General features: G+C 37.4%; 1 protein-coding gene across 1 annotated transcript in view; it reads right to left on the reverse strand.

Moving 5' to 3' along the window:
• Lrp1b (LDL receptor related protein 1B) overlaps positions 1-24,272 on the reverse strand; it is a 2,037,254-nt gene that overhangs the window by 1,000,584 nt on the left and 1,012,398 nt on the right. The window contains exon 7 of the mRNA XM_060390094.1: positions 15,587-15,749. Coding sequence (XP_060246077.1) covers positions 15,587-15,749 — 163 coding nt within the window. The remainder of the gene's footprint in view (positions 1-15,586; positions 15,750-24,272) is intronic.

The following is a 24,272-nucleotide window of genomic DNA, read 5'->3' on the forward strand; positions in this document are numbered from 1 at the left end:
TTCACAGACTGGTTGGTGGCTGAACAGTAAATACAGAAGAAATGTGTCCATGGAATTTGATTCTGAGCAAGGACGTAGGATTCCTAGACATTGGCACAATGCAGAAAGCACACATTAACTCAAGGAAAGTCCTCAGTTTCCTGGCTGATTCACAGTACAGTGATATGGTCACTGGCCATAGGCAATTTCTTCTCCTCCTTTTAAATGATTTAAACATTTATATAGGAATTCTGAGTTTATGAAAGATGTAACAGAAAATAATTTCCCTGAGTTCTCTGCTTCACTCAGAGATTTATCTGTCAGTAACAGCTCACATTAGTTCACATTATAGTTAATGAATCTACTTTTGTGCATACATAGGAATTAAGACTCCCCATATTTTGTGCATTTCTATAGGAACTGACAAATATATAGTGGTCTGTATTCGTCTATGTGATATGCACACAGTCATTTCAGTAGTATCTATCCCTTCCATGCACACACTCTTTATCTGCTTACTCATAATTTCTCCCTATTACCATGCCCTAGTAACCAGGAATCTTTTCTAAAATGGCATGTGGTTTCTTCTTATAAAATTTCAGTAGCAAATTGTACAGTATTTCTTAAAGATCTTCACACAGCTCAGATGAAATTATAACCATTCCCTGCTATTAAATACAATTATAGAGTATAATTCAAGCTAACATTTGTTTCATGATAAGTATATTATGGGTCAATGTTGATATGTCAAAAATTTGCACCTACCTTACCCTTAATTCTACATTCTCAGGATGACTCTCTGTGGGAATAATATGTTCAATAATAATATGGGCTTTAGGTGTGACATGCTGTCGCATGTTCAAGAGTCACAACTTCCGTGAATTACAAACAAGACTATTCCTTAAAAGAAAAAAAAAATAGTTTACCTGCTGTAGAAGTTCCCTGGTAGGGTCACTCATTGTATACTATCTTATCATCTGCAAATAGTGACACTTTGACTCCTTCCTTTTTGATTTGAATCCCCTTTAATTGTCTTACTGCTCTAGCAAGGACTTCAAGAACTATGTTAAAGAGATATGGAGAGAGCAGGCAGCCTTGCCTTGTCCCTGATTTCAGTGGGATTGATTTAAATTTCTCTCCATTTAGTTTGATATTGGCTAGAGGCTTGCTGTATATTGTGTTTAGGTAAGTGCTTTGTATACCTGATATCTCCAGGATTTTAAATATCAATGAGTGTTGGATTTTACCAAATGCTTTTTCAGAATCTAAGGAGATTATCATGTGATTTTTTTTCTTTCAGTTTGTTTATATGGTGGATCACATTGATGGATTCTGTATATTGAACCACCCCTGCATACCTGGAATGAAGACTACTAGCTTATAGCATATGATTATTTTTGATGTGTTCTTGGATCGGTTTGCAAGTATTTTCATGGCAGCTTAGTCTCCAAGTGAATTACCTAGTAAGGGGAACAGGGACTGTCTCTGACAAGAACTCAGTGGGGCTGGCTCTTTGATTACCTCCCCCTGAGCCGGGGTGGGGTGGGGGAGGCAGCCTTACCACTCAGCAGCGGAAGTCAGTGCAGACAGTGTTGATGAGACCTGATTGGCTAGGGTCAGATGGGAGGGGAGGAGGACCTCCTCTATCAGTGGACTGGGGGAGCAGAGGGAAGGAGGGTGGGACTGGGAGGGGTCCAGGGAGGGAGCAACAGCGTGGATACAAAATGAATAAGTTGTAATAAATAAAAAATAATAAATTAAAAAAGTTTTTGAAAAAATATATACACTAATATATAGGGGTGAATGTTTATGTTTAAATTTTAGCTTCAATATGCAGTATTTTCATGGTTTTGTTTATTTTCATTGTTGTTGGTTTTGTTTTGCTTTGCTTTTTTAAATCAAGGGCAAGTAATCTTACCTGTTAAGGTTTCATATATATATAAAAAAAAAAATAAGGAAAAAGTGGAACTCTATGTGCCTTCTAAGACAAAGGTACATTTTGTAGACCCTAACAGAGAAATTGCTTAGAACAAAACAAAAACAAAAATAAAAACTAAACAAACACAAATAAACAAAAACCTTCAGTCACATTGCTTGCTAAATTATCCTCGTTTTTTTTTAATTATTTTTTTAAATTTCCTCTCTGAATGTCCTTCAAAAGATATCGGCCCAAGTAGAAATGCAAAATATTTATTCTGACATCATGCACAGGACTATGAAAAGAAGTTATGTACTGTGAAATTACAGCACTGACATTGTATTCTACTCAGAATTGTCACCTGAGAACTGTGAATCATGCTGCTAAGAAGGTTACATTAAGAAAACATGGTTTTGGTTTTAGCTATGTCATTATGACATGAATTATTACTTAATTTTAATGAAGTAAACTTAAAAGTATTCTTTAAGCCATGTAATACTAAATCAAATAATAAACAAAATAAGACTACAAGTGGTTTTATTAAGAAAAATTAGAGAGAGCCTACAACTCAGACATGGGTTAAAAGTTTTCTGTGTTGGATAACCTTGAACTTATGCATTGTTGGTCTATTTGTTTGGGTCAGGCTTCTCTTGAAACAGTATGAATATATGAAGGTTTTAAGCACAAGATGGTCTAAATGAGACAGTTTACATCAGGTTGTCCCGTTGTGTGTCCAGAGTTTTTCTTATCTTCAGCTTTCCAAGGCTGTGTGTTCAAGAATGAGACATCACTTGTGAGCTCTGACACATCATTCCCAGTGAAATAAACTAGAGATTTGTCTTTAAATTTTGCATGCTAAAAAAAGCTCTCATCCATTCAGTGCCAATACTAGCTCTGTTGAGGTGAGTATCACCTTTGCCACTGTTATTGATGCAGCTGTCTATGCCATCTCTGACTTCATCACCATCACTGCTATTGCCATGCTTATCTAGCATTCGCAGGCCTCCTTTAAATAGCATCAACATATCCATCAGAAAGGATGCAATTTAATCTCAAGCACTTCATATTCCACCGCAAATATTCTCATGTTATCGGTCACATACATTTCTCTTCTATTTTCGCTGATGGGGTTGGAGCTTTGTTTTTGTTTTCCCTAATTATCTTTTTTTCCTATTAGAAAATTCAGTGTATTTAGATATCTATTTATAAGTCCTTGATTTTCACCATCAACAAGTGGTGCATGGACTCAGTAGAAATTGATTTCACCTTCAGACCTACAAACAAATTCTGATGCGTCCACAAGCCTAGGTTATAAAATCTCCATTTACTTATGCACGTAAAGCTGAAAGAATGAAGAAAAAAAAATCTTTGACTTATGTAGAATGCATAAGGAGAATACTACCCTGTACCTCAAGGGAATATAGATCATCACAGAATATAGAGATTATCACACAGAAGATGGGAAAAACAGAATCTGGGGCAAGGGAAAACTTGGACAGGAAGGAACATAGCCAGTGACTGGTGACTGTCCTGCTTCCTGAGAAGAAAATGCATAACTTATTTCCCTTTGTCTTAGCCCAACAAGTTGTCCATGTATATGGCCTGACTAATAACCACTGTGTCAACCTGTCTTTTCTATTCTAAAGAACATTTTGTTAAATTTTTACTGTTAGTCATTTTATGCAGAGGGGGAGGGGGTAGTGGGTTCAGATACTCTGTCATTCGATTCATATATTGCTGTGCCGAAAACAATGACTGTGACAATGGTGACGCATCACCTGAAGGTCCCACACTTTGGCCTAACTGGAGTGTATTTATCACATGGTAAGATATGCAGATGTAAATTTGGGAGCCAGAACATAAGATTACAGTGGACAAGCATTTACTATAAACCCAAGTTCCTACTGCCATGAATCCTGTTGTAAGGATCAAACAACTGCTTATAACAATGCTAGGATCCCCCGATTCCCTCATGCATAGCAAAGTTAATGTGTGTTCTGTGAAATATATACTTATTTTAAGTAACCAATTTAATAAGTAAGTTATTTCTTTTGTATACATTTGGAATGTTGATAAGTCTGTAAGACAACAAATAATTTTGAGAATAAAAAAATGAGAATAAAATCTAAGAATACTTTCATAAATAGGTGAATCAGACACTACCCCAATTTAGAGGTTCTGTGGTCACTGTGGGGTATCAGACTACAGATAGTGTCTGGACTGAACTCATAAGATAAGCTGACAATGACAGAAAAATGTTAGTTTTTTGTTTTCTTAAAATAGCATTAAGCCATTTTTAGATTTAATTGGGATATTTTGTTATAGTTACTATTTAACCAGAGTATTAATTTTCAAATTTCATTGCATACAGAAACACTTATTTCACTAATAGAAGACTCTACAAATTGACTGATACCAATGTTTGCCTTTTTATTTTTGCAAGGCAAAATAATCTTGATTGAAAACTTTTACAACTCTCACTTTGACACTAAAGTGAGGCCAATGTCTCCATAGTCAAACTACTAAAAGTCTGGCTCAGCAGAAAACAGTTTTGGTTTAATACTTTGCAAGTTTCCACAGTCCACAGCACAAAACAGAACTCAGAATAAAAGCATAAAGCTGGTTTTACTATTTTTTATAAATGAGTAAATTATATAACCTGCTAAAACTGTAAATTGATTTTATTTTATTGCTTTATAATTTTTTAAGTTTTAACTTAATTACAGTTTATTCACTTTGTATCCCAGCTGTAGCCTCCTCCCTCATACCCTCCAAATCCCACCCTCCCTCTCTCATCTCCTCTCATGCCCCTCCCCAAGTCCACTTATACTGTAGATCCTCTTCCCCTTCTCTCTAACCATAGCCTATCAGGTGTCATCACTGACTGCAGGACTGACTGCATTGTCTTCCTCTGTGGCCTAGAAAGGATGCTCCTCCTCAGTGGGAGGTGATCAAAGAGCCAGCCACTGAGTTTATGTTCCTAGTATGTCCCCTTACTAGGGAGGGAACTCACTTGGATACTGAGCTGCCACGGGCTACATCAGTGCAGGGGTTCTAGGTTATCTCTTTGCATGGTCCTTGGTTGGAGTATCAGCCTCAGAAAAGACCCCTGAGCCCAAATATTTTGGTTCTGTAGTTCTCCTTGTGGAGCTCCTGACCCCTCCATGTATTTCTATCTCCCCCTTCTTTCATAAGATTCCCTGCACTCTGCCCTAAATTTGGCTATGAGTCTCAGCATCTGCTGCTGTGTAGAGTCTTTCAGAGGCCCTCTGTGGTAGGCTCCTGTCCTGTCCCCTATTTTCTCCTTCTTCCGATGTCCATCCGTTTTCTCTGAGTGTGGATTGATCATCTTACCCAGGGTCCTCCTTCTTGCTCAGTGTAAGTTGACTTTATATATTAAAATGTGGTAATATTCAGGCAGAATAGTATCAGAGATTTATTATACTGTTTTAATTTTTGTCCTTTCCCTGTGTTATTTTATAGATTAAAGTTTGCTTGCATTTTGAAATTTTCAATATCTCTTTACCATTATTGATCTGAGTAATTAAAAAGAAAGAAGGAAGAAAGAAATGCTACCTAGTATTTTTAAGTGATTCAAAATTTAGGGAAAGCTATATTTCAATGTTGCATTAATGGCTGATATTTCATGTATAAGTTTTCTGTACTCTTTGCTTTACAATAATGCTGTGTAACTTATCTTGATTCCCTAACACATCTAAGCACAATGGGAACTCATTCATGTATTGCAATAACAGGTCTGTTGCCTTCTATCCAATTCTTGTTTTTCAGAACTCCCAGTGGGGGAAAAAAACTAGAGAACATTTTAAACTATTTGAAACCATAAACAATTCCTCTCGACTATTAACAGAGACTCTTTTGGAATGTAATCTATTCTATGGCTGAGAGTGAAAAAGCTTTCCGGCCACTTGACAATCATTTTATAAGTGAAACAAAAAAGTATTTACCATTACCCGCTATCTGGAAATATTCAGTTTTCCTAGAATGGTGAATCAATCAAACAAAGTAAAAACTACTATCACTTTCATAAAATGCTTTTATAGAAAAAAATAGAAATAATAAATATCTTATCAGCATGATATCATCCAGTGTCTCAGTGTCACATAACACACTAAAGGCACACATATATCTTAAAAATAGAAAATAATATTCTTCAGAAAGCAATTATAGGATTCTGACTAAAAGGAAAAAGAATAAAGATTTGAAACAAAATAACACTTTATTACTTTTCAAGCATGCTGGGATAAGAAGACTGCACAATTCCTGAGGAGCACGTGTAGAAAAAAAGAACTAAGGATGACAGTCAGAGCAGGTGAATTTAGCTGTTAAACAAATTGACATGCCATGCTTGCCTGACCTCTTTTCATTTCTATGTAACTGGCCTTCATTTGCTAAAGGCAAGGACCAACCAACCCATTTAGGTGGACAAGCATAACAATTCAAACCAAGACAAAGGGGGAAACTGTTCAGGGACCTCTTCCACACTAAAGAAAGAACAAAGCACAATGTATCACATCCAGAAGAGCATTAATGTGAGAGAAAATTTGGCCAATCTCAGGATCCATGTGTGAAGAACCTATATGTTAAAAACTTTGAACTAAATTCCTAAGTAAACAACTCTGAGGCTTTTAGAGATCTATAACTTTAAGTAGGTAATAAATCTCTTCTTTATTTAAGCTATTACTGGTATTTTCTGATGCCCCTTCCCCCTTTCTGAGTGGCAGCATTAATCAGGCTGGGTATTCAGAGCATTCCTGGGAGGTGAAACAAACATTGAATAGGGTTAATTGAAACAGAGCTGTGAACCTAGTAATTTAGAGACAAATTTAACAGACCTGCACAACTTACACAATAAAGAAAGAGTCAATAGCAACAAAGCAAGGAGGAATAGGGACTTTCTTAACTCTTCCATAAAGTCAACTTTATTTTTTATCTTTTAATTGAATCACATTATATCTCTTCCCCACTCCTTCTCCTCCCTCAGTCTTCCCATGTCTTCCCCTCTTAAGTTGATAGCCTCTTTTTCTTTCCCCTATTACTGTACATATATATATGTATGTATCACACACACATATGTATGTATATATACATAAATACATATATTGCAAACATATATATACACACACACATGTAGACAACTTGCTGGGTTCATTTTTAACTGTTTATGTGTATATGTTTTCAGGAGCTTTTTCTTGATAATATTCTTGTAAGTTTTGTTATACAATTATCAGGACAATTATAATAGTTGGGGTTAAATTTTCAGCCAAGGCTGTGGGCCAGGAGAAGTGCCCTAAATTACCTGCTTCCTCCCAAACTCATCACAATGAAACAGAAACACTGCAGCAATATTCAAAATATAAGGTAATGTTGCACCACCAACCATGAAGAAAAGGCAAGGGAGCCGAGCAACTTGGAAAGTAGTTAAACCTTCCCAAGAGTAATGATGAAATTGTTTATACAAAATAGTGTTATGAATCCACATCCTTTGTGTCAGTTGCTGAGGGCTTCTCCACATCCTCCATTGTGTCAGGAACTGAGGGCTTCTGCTCTCATTGGCCAGGAACTATGACTGGGTCAGCTCTCTATCAGTAGGCCTTAGTTCTCAGGATTCCTAGCGTCCTGAGCTTGGGTTTAAGATCATTGTCTCTGAGGATCTGATAGCTTCTGTAACCCAGCAGATCAAGGCCTGTGGATATTATTTTGTGGTTCCTTTCACAAAGACTCGTGTTTCCACATTTGCCCTAGTCTTCTCCTTGTCTATGCTGTTTTTTTATGAGGCTGCTACTCCTTGGTCAGCCATGGCTGCCAACACTCCAACCCTGCCTCTGTTAGGATAATACAGTAAAGCCAGCATCCATAGAGTCATCCTAGGTCTGCCAAGATCACTCTGGCATAGGTGCATCCCAGCATGTGAATGGAGTGTGGGCCAAGAGTGTGACATGCTAGGTTCAGGCCTGCAGTTGGTGGGCCAGAGGTTGACAGTTCTTTAGCTCCAAACCTGCACTGTCCGAGCCTGCAACTTCTTCAGCATCAAGTATAACTATGGTGGTGCAAGCTCCAGGACCTGTGTTCCTGGAGGTGTTGTGTTCTCTGCTCCTAATCCCCGGCATAGTCTTCAGCTGTCAAGCTAAGGTGCTGTGCACATAGAACCTGGATTACCATGTTCGCTGAGCTTCCAGAGCGAAAGTCAGCTGTCAAGCTTCAACCAGCAGGTTTGCCAAACCTTAGGGCCCCAGACCAATGTTTAGATTGTTGGCTGCCAGGCCATGTCCATGTTCCTTACTGCTATTTTCCAGTCCTCTGCTCTCTCTGTCACTTCTTGATGTATCCAGCAAGAGTATCACAGAAAAACCATTAGGGAAGTAACATAGTTTCTTCCAAAAGACCAATGTACTGAGCCAACTAGCTTGCTTCTATAGTCTTAAGAAAGACTATGCAGATCAATCAAAACCATTTGTTTGTCCCAGTGCAGCAATGGAGATTTGTGGTTTGAAGTCATCAGAGATTTGGTCAGAGGTTGGTTACAGGAGTTCAGTGGGGGAATGCTTCTCCCGTGGCACAGGTGGAAGTAGTTCATTAAGGCTTGTGGCTGCAAAACCTGTCAGAGGAACTGTCAAACAGCCCTGGTCAGTGCTGTACCTTCAAGAACCAGTGCTATCAGCTATAGTCCTTGCAGAGCTGTTTCAAAGCTATCATGGAGTGTTCAAAGTACTGGCACACACACAGTCTGTAGTTGTGCTGGCCTTTAGAGTGATTGTTCTTTTGCTCAAGACACCTCAGGTGGCATGAGAGAATTCTCAGAGCTGCTAATTAGGAAGCTGCTAGTGTCTGTTCTTATTTACAAGAAGATGAACATCAGAAACAGTGGTTACAGCATAAGCTCAGCATTAACACTAACAATCATTTTCACAGTTCTTAGAGAGAGGTGGGTCCCCTAGTTTTTATTAAGTGAACTTCTGAGCTCCAGGCTTATCCAGAATCAATATTCAGAATTGCACACATACACTTTGACACTCTTGTGGGCAGCAACTCCACAAGGGAAATTTGAATCTCAGAATGGCAAGACACCTTTCCTGGAGTCCAAAGTAATCTAGTCCAAGATGGGTAATGTGGATGTTTAGTTAATTCTCCTTGAACCTAACTGCCAAGCAGGGGACGGGGTTAGATTCACCTAAGGAGGTAATAGTAAAGAGAAGTATCATGATAGACTAGAAAATGCACAGATATTGAAATAGTTTAAAGATATGTAAGAATTGAAAGATACCATTTGGAACTTGTCAAGACACAAAAGCATTGGTAATGTTTTTGGCTCAATAAAAAGTAATTCCATACCTAGGGATGTTCTTATTATGAGAAGTATATAAAGGGATAAATTGCCCCACTGATACCTTCCATTTGGAAAGTGGATACAGACCCAGAGCATCTGAATTCATGTTTGATGTATGAGCTCTAATATTTTCCAACAGTACAATAATCACGCCAAATTAAATTTTACCAACTAACTTTGTTCACTAACCATTGTGAAAGAAATTTGAAAACTGCAGATGTTTGGGACAGAAGTTACAAGGGATCAATGCATGAAGTGTAGAGAGTAATTTAAAAATACATCCAATTGTTGCTTTTTAACTTGAAATCCTTCCCAATGAAGAAGAATATACATGCAGATATGACAGAGAGTACATGATGCCAACACTTCAAGAAAAGGGAAACTCTACTGTTGTTGGTAGGAACATATAAAGACCTATATTCATTAGGGAAATTAGTATGGAGGGTTCTCAGAGTCTAAAAGGAGAAGTAGAGATAAAATGCCGCAATCTCCTGAGTGCAGTGCTTAGCCTCGCATCCTGAGCGTAACATTTTAGCTTTTTATGGTATCCAACCATGCTTGGGGAGAATGTCCTGCTTCAATGGCTGTAAAGGCCTGAATGATCAAGGCTGCATCACACTGTTGTGAGACTCTAATCTTGCATATCAGCCGCTTTGGACCCAGAGAAGAGCATGTCTGGTTGCATGCGGGTTGATGCCCCAGGTCCCGCCTCTGAGAAAAAGGTATCGGACGGGTCTGATGCTCTTTGGGTGGATGACACCTAAACGAACATCGGTACAAAGTCTCAATTTATTTCTAATATCAGAGATCAGACCTCTACTCTTGCCTGATGCATCTAAAACAAAAAGGGGGAACTGTAGAGAGCTGCGGAATGCTATGCCTTAAAGATGGAGCTGGTTTCTGCCTTCCACCTTCCCGATGGTGAGTGCTCTCTGTCACGAACAATTCCACATTTGGCTAAGGCTGAGGATCTGGCTTGCTTCCATGTATGTGGACCTATCTGCATTGCCCACGTGGCACGCCTGGGTTGGCTACCCAGAGGCTATTTAAGCTGTGGGCTGGCTTTCCCCAGGGTCCGAGGATTGTTCAAGGTTTCTGAATAAACTGCATTGAAAAAAAAAAAATAGCCTCTAGGAAATAATACAGAATAAATGTTTCATAAAACATAAAAAAAAAAATGCAGCAATCTCAAGGAAAGCAATCCAATGAGCTGAAAATTCAGCTACATTGCTTTGTTTATTACAGATGGATTCATAATACCGGAATATTCTTTAGTCTATGAGTCTATCAGTGGATGAAGGAATAACATATAGTGTATGTTTTCACATGGTAAAATTTTATTCATCCATTACCGGGAATTAAATGTTGAAATTTGTAGAAACATGAATGAGTTGTAAAAACAATATATAAGTAAACTAAGCCAGTAATAGGACAAATAGTATATATTTTCTTTCATATGCAGAAACTGAAATTTGTTTCTTTATGGGAAGAGGTGACAATAGTGGTTTACTCTAGCCAAAAAGATTGATGGGAAGTGGATATTTTGTTACTGGGTCAGAGTTACCATTATATAAAGGAGTAAATGCTAGTATTCTCTAGTATTGGGGGAACTACCATAACAGTTATACTAATTATATAGTTGTATAATTTCATAATAGCTAGAAGACAGACATTTGAATACCCTGAACATGAGACAATAATAAACATTCAAGACATGCTAATTACACAATTTCATCACTATATTCTGCATCTTTATTATCAGATTCCATTGTACTCATCAGATGCATGCAATTATTTTTAAACACTTTCTCAAAAAGGAATAAAGAGACAGATACTATTGTTAAACAAAGATTTACCCTTCAGTTGTGGAAAACTGTCAGAGCCTATGACTGTATTGGAATTGTGAATAAATTTAATCATTGGACTAGGGAAGAGGGATAAAGGAGGAAGAAGGAGCGAGGATGGGACCTGGAGGAAATGAGGGAGAGGTCTACAACTGGGATACAAATTGAAAAATAATAAATAATAATAATAACGATTTAAACTTTTTAAGAAGAGAAGTTGGTGTTTTAGTTTTCTTATAGATATAGTAGCTATAGCCTTCTCTTACAAAGTGAGGGATCATAACATGCAAGCTCAACTTGTAAGATTTCAAACATTATGTAATTTATGAATTCTAGATGAGCTCACTGCCTACAATGACTATGGCACAGAGTCTGCCTTTCACAAACTTCTTTTAAGCTCAAACTCATTGAAACATTAGTATCATCTTCGGCCTCAAATCTGTGAGTAAAGGTTGTAGATAGGGATGATTCTTTACTGTACGTGGTTTTCCTGATAACCACGTGCTCTTAGGTTATTTGGTACCCTCCCATTCAGTACCATTTTAACAATTACACATCATGATGAAATTTATCTCTGTTTGAGGTCTGGTGTGAAGAGGCATTGCTCAATAGGAATCTGAAGGACACAAACTAGAATGAAAATCAGACTTGTCTTAATCCTGATCTCTGTTAAATCCAATCAAACCCAGTTACTACATAGCACCAAAGCAATCCTACTCCAATAGTGTATATAGACAAAATTAACTGTGATGAAATCCTACTGTTTATTCCTTTGTACTGGAAATTATGAAGTCAATGCAAATACATGTCTACACAATTGTCCAAAGGTAGTTCCCTCTTCTCTTCTTCCTCGGTGAGGGTCAGATAGTGTTAGCTCACAAGATAGAACCTTAGCATTTGAGGAGATACCAGAAGAGAAAAAACAGCAAACAAACAAACAAAAAACCCAGACATTCTCACTTACTTCAGCTCAGTTCCCTATTTTTGAAAAAACAAACCCTGAAGAAACAGGGATTGCCCTTGACCTGTTCATCACCATCAACCTCTTTTGTTGCATTCAATCAACCCACAAGTAGAGCTGTCCTTCTTCAAATATAGCATAAAATTCACAGGTTTCTGTTTTTTGAAGGCTCCTATGCTATTTTGAAAATAATCAGCACATTTGTGTGCTTTTCTCTTGGGCTGGGAGGAGACAAGGGAGGGGGCTGTAGCAGGGACACAGTGAATAAACTATAATAAATAAATATGTAAATAAATTTAAATTAAAAAAAAGAAAACAAAATTTTTTAATAAGTTTTTGTTTGTTTGCCTGTCTCAGATACGGACAGACAGACAGACAGACAGAGAGAAAGAGAGAGAACTGTCTGTCTTTGATTTGGGTGTATGAATAGGTCAGAGAATCTGGGAGTTGTTGGGGGAGAGGAGTGATTACAACATTGTATAAAAAACTGTTCCCGATAAAAGAAGAGAAAAGTGAAACAGATTATTTTTTGACAATCTACACTAGAAAGAAGTTATCAAAATCCTTATATCCTATGTAAGATTTTGTAGCTTAATAAAACTTAAAATAAAAGGATGTATGAATGCAGCAATGCATGAGAATATTTCCTCTCTTCCATTCTGATGCCCACAGCTGCTCTGCTTTTCTCCGTCTGTATCCCCAGCCCACTTTGTTTTAATTCTTAAGAGATATCTCATTTTCCCATTTGTCTCACATTCCTCAATACCTTATTATAAATAATTGTTGCCACATGAAATATGTCCTTTGAGGAGACTGTTCAGCACAAAGAGAATCTGATGAAAATGAGATGTGGTAAGATACAGTTCTTGACCATTAAACAAGCAGAAGTGTAGAAGCCACCTGAAAGACTGACAGTTTTTGGTGTCGGTTGCATGACCTCTGTGCCACATTCCACCTCTATTAGTTCCTCAGCAAGAATTTATAGGTCATTTTCAAGGAAACATTGCAAGGAAATATCATTGAAAATTTGAAAAGCAGAGTGAAGCCTTAAGAAGTCTCTCTGGAAAACAGCCTGAAGTAATAAGTTAAAGTAAGTAATTAAAAATTGAAGATCGTATACAAGCATCATTAAAAACACTGTTTTTTTTTTTTTGGCATATTTGTGTTGAGACTGACTCCAGCACTAATGAGAGTCCACAAAACATTAGTATTCTGAATTCAAATCTTAAAGAACTAAAATAAAATTCAAAAGTTAATGCTGCTAATCTTAGAACATCTGTGATATGTAAATGGAAAAGAGGGTGGAAAGAGTCAAGTCACAGACACAGCCATGAGAGCGGAATTCCTTCTATGTGGCCTTTGGGACATTAAGACATTCTGATTGTGTTGCAAGGTCAGGACATGAGAGTCTGGTCCAATGATTGAGATAGTCTTATATTCTGATTTCTCTGAACAATAAAATCCATCATTCTGAGGGAAAGGTGTATTTCCTTTAACAATTAGAATTAATTATTTATAATTAAATAATAAATAAATAAAAGAAAATGTTATTAACATAATATTTTTCTATTCATGTACAGACATTCTCTGCAAAGCAAGTCCTAGACTTTTTGCCTTATTCTCAAGATTCACTGAGCTCTCAGCCATTGGGGTATTTACACACAAGCAGAGCTGAACTGAAGTGTTCAGCTGCAAACTGTTTCTACCCACATACTAATAGAGCAGTTCTTGTCTTAATATCTGTGATCATGACTGAAAACTAGTGAGAGTCAAACTGTACATAAAATACCAGAGCATCTATTGTGACAAATGACACACAGCAAAATTACATTTAAAGCAGTTACAAGGCCCCAAGGAACTCATCAGAGAATGTGTGCAAACAGAGCGGGACTTTCTACTTCTAATTCGGTTGACAAAATGACAAAATATGGCTCTTTCTTGTAATGACAGTGAGAAATAAGTTGACTGCAAACATAAAGTACGCTGTTGCTAAAAATGAGAGATGACATTCATAGTATGCTACATTTCAGTTGGCAGCCTTACTGAAAAGTGTCACGTGGTCTTTGTTTTTAAGAAAGGCAAAGGATGTGATGAGTAGAAAGGAGGAAAACAGCAGGTTCATCTCTGAACATATAGACAGACAGGACTATCTGAAGGCCAATTTGTGATTCAATTAGCACCAGCGGGGGATGGGGGAGGACTTGCAAGCACATACATTTCTAAAAAGGATGCCAAAAGAATGCTGTGAGCACATTTGTATATCTCAATTCTTTCCTACCACCCTTATCCAACCACCCAAACAAATCAGTTTAAATACAGCTTCTTTTACTAATGCCTTTTGAAGCATCGCGGCAGTCAAGTAACCATCTGCTGCAAACACAAACAGAGCCTCATTCAAGAATTATGTTACACGGGCTTCATAGCAAAGTTCTTACGTGCAAGCTGTTCTTGTCAAAATCAGAACCATTGTGATGATGCATCTTAATATTCAATCAGACTTTAAGTAAAGAGTGACAAAAGTCCACATATGGATGACAGCTGTTTCTTCAGTAAATATTTTCCCCTTTATTGAATGGAGGCTTATGGCAGTTTAGGATAAGTTCCATAAGACATTTCAGCCGAACTGCCTGAGGACTATTGAAATGACAGTAAGAAGAAAGTTCCAGTTTTCCAATCTGCTACAATTTACATATTCAAAACAACAGTCCTTTCATCTAAAGAAACACTTTGTGCCATTGATCCTGCAGTCTCTTTGGCTAACACTGGTGAACTGGTGAATTTGGGAACTGTACCTCTTTGTTATTCTCCCTTCTAATTATACTGCCATGTTTACAAATTATAAGAATTTTTAATATAGATTTTCCAATATATGAACAAAGTTGATAGGAACTTAAACATTTGTGAATACTTTAGCAAGCAGTGAAATTGTTTTAAAAGATTAATAATTCTGTTATTTGAAAGCACGTCTTTATAAGTGCTGTTTTTAAACCAATAAAGTGAATCACAAATTAGAAAGCGAAAATGTATAAATAGACTGCAGAGTTCATTAATATCATAATATTATTTAGGGAAAATATCAATATTTATTGGAAAAGTAGTCTGAACAAAGATGTCTTAATGTTGCAGTATCCTTGAACACAGATTGTATTTTGTTTATAAATCCTAAATGCTATGCTGACTCAAGTAGATTAATAGTGTTTCTTTCAAGAAGCCCTTGTGAAATTTGCTAACTCCAAGGTTCCTTGCTAAGCACCAAAATTCTCTGTATTGAATCTGATACGACCACACTGAGGTTCTTGGAGACTACAAGCTATTTTGGGTAAGGAGAAGGTTGTGGTGCCTTAGGCTACGTCTGTGATATCCCTTTATATAAAGCTTATTTTTCTTTCTACAATGCTGGCACTACTGTCAACATTATGGTTTCGTTCTTATTTTAATAATGTTAATGTCTTACTTCCTATAAAACCTTATTTTGGTCTTGGATCCCTTTTTAATGGGAACTTTTTCCAGACATGTCATGCGGAAGGCAGTGTTCTTACCCTGCGATGGGATCTGCTGCTATGGCCTTGGGACTGTGAAGCTCCAGTTCAATCAGAGTGACACACACAGAACCATTATAATTACAAACAAAGATCCGGTCACTGACATGATCCACGAAGTAGAAGTTCCTGGTAAGCCAGTCAATTGCCATTTGTTCCACATCTGAAAAACACGTAGGCAGAGTAACTTATCACAGATGAAAACCTTGCATCATATCCAGAATACAGACGTCTGGCCAAGCCATTACAAAGAACAGCTTAAAATGAAAGTGGTGTCTTTAGTCATTCCAATAAACCCTATATATATTATATAATATACTATATATTATTTGCATACTATACATAACATTATTTATTTATTTATTTATTTCATACATTCTGTGGCTCTAGAGAACTCTGATTAATACAATGTTTATCAATGCAGAGACCCACAAGTGGTTACTGCTACAGAAAATGAGGGGTTGTGCAGTGCTCTGTTCTAGAATGGTCATTTATTACACTCCCCTTTCCTTAAAGGCTCTGGAATCATTGAAGAAAGGAGCAAGATGATTTTGAAAATCAGACATCTGTAATCTGCAGCAAACTAGTTCTTGGTGAGCAGGATGTGGCCACTGACCAATGAACCCAGAGAAGCTGTACAAGATCAAGGCAGGCCAGATCCCAGCAAGAATGGAAACAGACTCTGATAAAGAAATGTTAGAATCTGGGAGGCTATTGAAAAGTTATGGCTCATTTGTAAGGCAAATCAGTTTCTTAGGTATGTGGCTCCTGAAAGGATAGCCATGCTCCAGTAGGTGGTACTACATCCGGGAGCATACTAAGGTAGGACACACGAAGTGGACTCAGAGGGTTGAAAAACAGACTTCAACAGGAATGGGAAGGGAGACATTGGGGTTAAGTTGGGGGACAGAGGGATGGGGATCGGTTTGATCAAAACACATTGTAATCATGTATAGAATTCTCAAACAACAAAACCCAAAATATAATAGAAAAGATTATAGGGAAAAAAGCTTTATGATAGCTTTGCCTGAGAAAGGTACCCAAAATTTATTCATTAAAGCCAAGGTGAAGTGAAAGATTTCTTCAGTGGCATTCTTAGGCACTGAAGAGAACAAAAGGAAGAATAAAATGGCTTAATCAAGGATTCTTATTCTCTATAGTCCAATACCATGTCACACAATGAGGACAAAACTTATTTCATATCTATTTAATGAAGTAGCCATCATGTTTATTAAGTTTAGCCTTTGTGTCTGGGAAAATAGATCATCAATGCATTGCATTTTAATTTATTCCATTTTAAATTCAAGTAACACTGATTGTTAATGGATACAATGGACAAAGCAGCCACTTTAAATTGCATGTGTTTTATTTGAGCATTTTCTATTTTAAAGCTCCATAGGTTTTATATTGTAGGTTGTAATGTAGCTTTGTGTAGTAGTATAAATCTGTAGTGTTTAATCTGTAGTTATAGAAAAATCATCTCAATGATATGCTATAATTCTATGAGACACGAAATGCTTACATATATGGCACAATTCTTTTGTCAATATATGTTTTAAATACTCAAAAAATAAATTAAAAATGAGCTGGAGATGTAGTTCACTTTGTGGATTACCCGTCTTTCATGCATAAGGTTCTGGGTTCAATCCCCAGTAGCCAGGGATGATTATATTTGCCTGCAATCATAGCATGGGGGAGGTGGGACCTGGACGATGAGAAGAAGTTCAAGGCCATCTTACTGATTTAACAAGATTGAGGCCTAAAAAAGGTACTGGAGACCCTGTCTAACCCTATTTCCCTACCAACATCTAAAAGCCCCAAATAACTACACATACATATGGGTACTAAGTTCTCCTATTACTTTCGGGTACTAGTACTGCTCCGGTTCCTTCAATAATGCCATAAGTGAATCTTGGATCCATCGTCATGCTTTTAACTTTTGAAGATTACTGCCGTCCTACTTATGTTTCAGGCTAAGGCCCAGTAATTATTTGCTAACATCACCAATAGAACAAAACACCATGACTGCTTAATTTTTATGTGTACATATACTTTTATGAGAAATGGTAACTTATGGGTAAACTAAACAAATATGAAAGTTAACAGTTAAGAATAAAATACCAGGCCATAGAGTAAGACAATGCAGCCAGTTCTGATGAGATCTGATAAGCTAAGGTCAGATGGAAGGGGTGGAGGACCTCCCCTATCAGTGGACTGAGGAAGAAACATGGGAAGAAAAGAGGGAGGGAAGGTAGGTTGGGAGGGAACGAGAGAGGGGGCTACATCTGGAATAAAAAGTGAATAAATTGTAATAACCAAAAAAAAAAAAAAAAGAAAGAAAGAATCAGAAAAAAGAATAAAATAAAAGAATAGCAGCAACATGTTGTAATAAAATTTAGGGAAATGTAGTCTCTCCATCTCTGTATTTGTCAAAAAAGCTTATGATACTTATTTAATTCATGTTGACCACAGGAACTTAAAACTGTGGAAAGTAAAACAATAGCTCAGAAGCAGCTAGCATACATTTCAGTACTTCCTCCCTCTGACTTAATATGTATCTGTGGTCAATTGAACGGATTGCCCCAAAGTCTAACACTGTAATGGCCGTTCTTCATTGTCAACTTGATAGACCTGGGAAGAAGGAGCCTCAGTTAAAGAACTGCCACCATCACACCGGCCTGTTGGTATGTCTGTGACACATTTCCTTGCTTGCTAAGTGATCTGAGGCTGCCCTGCCCACGGTGATGTTACCATTTCTAAGCAGTTGGGTTGGGGCCGTGTAGGAAATGTATCTGTACATGAATCTAGGAACACGCCAGTTAGCACCTTTTCTCTTTCGCTCTTAGGCCTGCTTCTATTTGAGTTTCTGTTCTGGCTTTACTCAATGATAGACTGTGGTTTCCATTTCAAGTTCCTGCCTTGAGTTCCTGCCTTGGCTTGCCTCAATGGTGGACTGTAAGCTGTAAGTCAAACCAATCTTTCTTCTTCAAGTTGGGGCATGGTGTTTTATCATAGCAACAAAAATAGAACAGCCACCCATACACATTTGATATGTAAAGGTGAAAGAATTGTGTGCTTTTCTATGGTGAGTCTCTCTTTTGCTGCTCAAATTATTACATGTTCTACAATGGAGAAACTTAGCCACATAGAAGAAAAATTTCCATTGTTAATGTAACCTCAAGGAATAAAAGTTATACTTACATTACACATTCTACACAAATTATTAGCTGATTAGAAGAAAAATTATGGTTAGAGTTGGAAACTGCAGGTCCAGAGCCAAATTACCTTGGGTAATCTTAACCTCTAAGTACTCATTTATTGGCCACCTCTGATTTGATTAATGTCTATATGACTATTAGATGAATCCTTTTGGATGTACACATCCATAGCATCCAGCAACTCTCAATGGCAGTGTCAGAGGCCTATAGCAGAGATTTCTTCATTTTGCTATAATCCAACTACTGGATGTCTCCACCAATGTATTTGAAAAGTGTCCTAACTTTAACTATGTTTGTTCTGTTATGGTAAAACCCCAGAGAAGTACAAGTGCATTGTAAACATGTTATTTTGGAGAATTCGGTTTTGCATTCCTGAGTTATATCCATTCATATTTTGCTACAGAATTAAGCTTTGCCTTTTTTTCATTTAAAGAGAGAGTTATAGTTTTCATTTTGCATCTTCTCCACAAAAGCCTCCTTCTCTTATCTGAGCCTAAACATTTCTCCTACATTATGCTACAAATTTCTTCCTCAGAACTGGCCACTTCAGTGAATGATGTTCTTATGGTAGAGACTAACACTAACACACACGCCAATATTATTCACTATGATCTACAACTGTAGTGAATCTACCACTGGAGTGAATAATAACAATCTACCAGAAAAAAAAAAAAGAGATGGCAGCAATTTTGTGGGAAATTCTATCAAGTACTACAAGGATAATCAGAAAATAGATATTGCAAGTCACTGGACACTCATTTTCAGGGCATCAGTAACAGTCTCACTCATATTACACTGCTTTAACGGAACAATAAACATTTAAGTATTTTCTAAACTACCAGAAACCTTTTTTTTTTTTTTTTTTTTTGGTCAGCTAGTATATTTAAAATCTCAAATATTTTTCTTGTCTCAAGAAATCTGGAGCAGGAGGTTTTCCTAGGATTTGGAGTACACTTGTGTTATTCTATCAGTTCGCAATTCAGCTCCCACTATGTTCAATGTCATTTCAGACACTTTGTTTTGAGATCTGGTATGTACCAGGCCTATTCATCCATCATCCTTTATTCTGTGAAGCTGGTGGCTTCAGGACATGCAACTGTCATTTTAGACAAAAGAGCTGCCACGCAGCAGTACTTAATCATTTCCCAGAGATTCTCTACTGTGAAAGAAGCCGTGAGATCTCAAAGAAAAAGTCTCATTAGTGGAATGCTTAGTAATTGGGACAACAGTTTTAGTTTCTCTTTCAGTGTTTGGAGTTTCCTTCTGTCTTTGCTGTAATTTGTATTTAAATCAGAGAGTTTGGGTAGTGAGGCATAGCCTTTAGGCAAGAAATTTAGTAAATGAAGAGAGACAGGAAATGTTAGCAATCAGAAAACACAAACTACGGTGTGCTTTGAACTAATGGGGCATAAAAGGCCTCAGAAGCAAAGTCCTTCAGCTCGTTGCTTTGCTCCTTCCAATTACGCAAAAATGAGTCAGAGAGGTAGAAACACCCTCTCCGAAGTTAAAAAATCATAAGGACATGGGGGCTGGAGAGATGGTTCGGAGGTTAAGAGCACTGTCTGTTCTTCCAAAAGTCCTGAGTTCAATTCCCAGCAACCACATGGTAGCTCACAGCCACCTATAAGGAGATCTAGTGCATAATGAGATCTTATGTGTACATAATAAATAAATAAATCTTTAAAAAATATCATACGGACAAATCTTTCTCTCTGAAAGAAAAAGGGATAAGCTAGGGTCAGATGGAAAGGGAGGAGATCCTCCCCTAGCAGTGGACTTGGAAAGGGGCAGCCTGGAGATGAGAGAGGGAGGATGGGATTGGGAGGGAGTGAAGGAGGAGGCTACAGCTGGGATACAAAGTAAACAACCTGTGATTAATATAAAAAATAAAAATTAATATATGTATATATATATATGTATATATATGTGTGTATATATATATATATATATGAAAAGGGGAGAGGGATGAAGAGTTGTGTAATTCTATTTCAATTAAAACATTTTTTTAAAAACTCTTAACATATTGTCAAACATTCTATACCTTTTGTATAGATATTAGTCATAATGAAATTTTTCTGACCTACCTTTTCTAATACTAGGTCATAAGACCTTCACTCTAAGGAGTCCTCTCTACAGCTGAGGAGGAAGGAATGTTACAAAGAAAGGTCAAGGAGATTTTGGACCAACGGCTCTCACTGGAAGCCCCTCACAATCTTTAACTACTGTGGCAACCTCTGTGGTATCATTCCAAGTCAATATCGAATTGTGGAGTACAGAAACAAGTAGTTTAGAAGTAAGTAGTCTGCTATCCCTGTGTCTCCCTTTGTTGTTGTTTAAGGCAGAGTTTTAATGGCTTCACCAGCTTGGCCTCCTGAGTACTAGGTTTGGAGGAATTTGCCACCAGATTCACCTTTATACTACACTTCTGAAAATTCTCATTTTTATAGAAAGTGGATTAAATATATTTTTTTATTCTGCATTTTTATTCTTTTTTTCTGATTTTGTGGTATTTTTTTATTATCTACATTTTATTAACTCTGTATCCCAGCTGTATCCAGCTACCTCATTCCCTCCCAATCCCACCTTCCATCCCTCATCTCCTCCCTGCCCCTTTCCAAGTCCACTGATAGGGGAGGACCTCCTCCCCTTTCATCTGACCCTGTTTTATCAGATATCTTCAGGACTGGCTGCAAAGTAATATATTTGTTTTGAGAAATTAAAATCAAAACTATATGGAGATTGTTTCACATTAAGAAAATGTGTAACAACAAATGCAGATGAGGAAATAGAAGAAAAAGACTCAAAATACACTGCTGATAAGGTTAAAAATTACCCCATGTACCTTAAAACAGTACAAGAATCCTTCAAGAAAATATGAGAGAGGGAGAGAGGGCGAGAGAGAGACACAGAGAGAGAAACTACTACATGACCCCAGAGTTCTGCCCTTTAATAACTGCATGGAATATACTCATCGAAGTTTGAGTGAGCAGAGGACAGAGATACTGCACTTCTGTGCCTGAAGCAGGGCGGTACTATTCACAGGGACCATGTCATGAAATCAGCACAGACAACCTGTGTTATAACAGGATTAGGAAAGTGGTATTCAAAAACAGCAGAGGCTTTATTTCCAGCCTTCAGAAGAACAAAATTGTATTTGATGAAAATGCTTAAAAATTTGAAATTGCCTTGAGTAAAATAAGCAATATTCAGAAAGATTAACAGCACGTTTTCATTTTTTTTTTCATAAGCAGACGCTTGGATAAATTTAACCTTATATGCTGGAATAGAAATGAAATGAAAGTAGAGGGAAGTTATTATTTTGGCAAAAAAGGGAACAGTCAGGAGATAATGGGTGGAAGGAGAGAGTAAGGGGTATTACCACATAGTACATGATATACCTGGATACATTTTTTTTTATGAAATCCATCACTTTGTCCGAAATATATGCTAATTAAAAACAAAATTAAAAATGTTTTGTTCTTTTCTTTGCTAACATATGTTTGTTACAAAAGTGTCTGCTTTGACTTTTATGATAGGTTTTAATGGTACCCCATGTCCTTCTCCTCCACCTATTATGCAAGCTATGTAGGTATGAGATGGAGATTACCACAGGACAAAGGGCAGATACACACTCAAACCCTTAGCACAGTACCTGTTGATCATTGAATGTCATCACGGATACCTCACACCACAATCCTACTAGCCCCCAAATACATGAGCATCAATATAACCGAAAGGGTTCCCCAGAATATAAGGATAAACCGGAGGAGAAAATCATGAGATGTCACTCCTGCAAAATGACAGAAGACAAACTCCTAAGCTGGTAAACATATCACTTTGTGTTTTTGAGATTCAAGTCTTAGTATTTTAGTCGTATATGTGTGTGTATGTGTGTGTGTGTTTGTGCACGCTCACGTGTGCAAGTGTTTTTGTGATTGTATGTCCTGTATTTGTCTAAGGAGGGCAGGCTTCAGATTCCCCTAGAGCTGAAGCTTTAGGTGGGCGTGGGTCACCTGACTTGGGTCCTGGAAATTTAATCTTGTTTCTCTGGAACAGCAGTATACACTCTTAACTGTCTAAGCCATCATTACAGATCCTCTATCACTTCTTAAAAATGTAGTATTTTGTTTTGTTTTGTTTTGTTTTTCCACTGCAATTCTCAACCTTACTACAAGACATGATGTTTACATATAACAGAACTCCAGTCTAATAAATGCAACCACCCCTGATTGTCTAGGCTAGGATGTGCACGCAAAACAGAAAACATGGTTTGAAGCCCTGCCGAGAACTTGCAACCCTGATTTTCCTACTCCATTCCAATCTTTGATAGCCTCCACACACACTTTGTCCCATTCCTATAACCTTTGAACATGAACAAAACTTTCCCTTCATGTTGGAGGAGATGAAGTAGTTCAGAATCCCTCAACCGGCGCTTTTCTTTCATCTCCTCAACCTAAAATTCTCTCCTTTTCCAATTATATCTTTGCCCATAAAGATCATGTAGGGATCGCTAGGGACTGGAGAATTAGGAAAGGAAGAGGCAAATTTCCAAGTACGGGACTTTTCATGAGGCAGAAGACCTCCCACTGCTGAATTTTTCAACAAGTAATGGGAAAATCCTGATATTTTGTAACTACCTAAAAAAACTAAATAAGCTGACAGCTGCCAATGAAATTAGACATTTTTCCTGGAGCTCCAAAGGGAGAGCAAGGCAACTGACAGTACTAGACATAGTGAGCTCTGTCTCTTTTGGCCAGAGCTCACATATCAGTTCTTGGTTTACACATACCCCCGGAACCTACCACGTAAAAGAACGTAGTAAACAGCGTTGAATTCAATGAGCACTCTGCCCCCTGTCCATGGCATCAGTCCTCCGGGCATACAACTTTCCTTAAGGACATATAGGAAATGACTCTGTTCTATATGATTTTTTGTTGTTGTTGTGTTTTTTTTTTTGTTGTTGTTGTTGTGTTTTTTTTTTTTTATTGTCAACTAGACAAAGCTACAGTCATCTGGGAAAAGAAATCTCAATTGAGAAAATGCCTCCACTAGACCACCTGTAGGCAAGCCTGAAGAGCATGCTCCTTATTAACAATTGATGTGGGGACCACAACCTGCTGTGGGCAGTGCCGCCCACTGGAAGTGGTCCTAAGTGGCTTAAAAGGGACCGTGGAAACTATGAAAAACAAGCCAGGATGCAAGGTTACTCTATGGTCTCTGATTCAGCTTCTGATTCCACATCATTATCCTAGACTTCCCTGATTAGCTGTGGCTTGTGCGCTGTCCAATAAAATAATCCCACCTTTAAGGCTTACAGTAGAAAAAAAAAAAAGATTTTCGGTTTCATTTGTCCCTAGGTCCTCCTAGCTTCTTAGCAATACAAATTCTGTGAACTTTCTTTCATAATCCTACATAACAAGTTACAACTACTATTTTAAATTTTTAAAAATTTACATTTAATATAGTGA

The sequence above is a fragment of the Meriones unguiculatus genome, chromosome 8 (genome assembly GCF_030254825.1).
Source record: "Meriones unguiculatus strain TT.TT164.6M chromosome 8, Bangor_MerUng_6.1, whole genome shotgun sequence".
In the NCBI taxonomy this organism is placed as follows: domain Eukaryota; kingdom Metazoa; phylum Chordata; class Mammalia; order Rodentia; family Muridae; genus Meriones; species Meriones unguiculatus.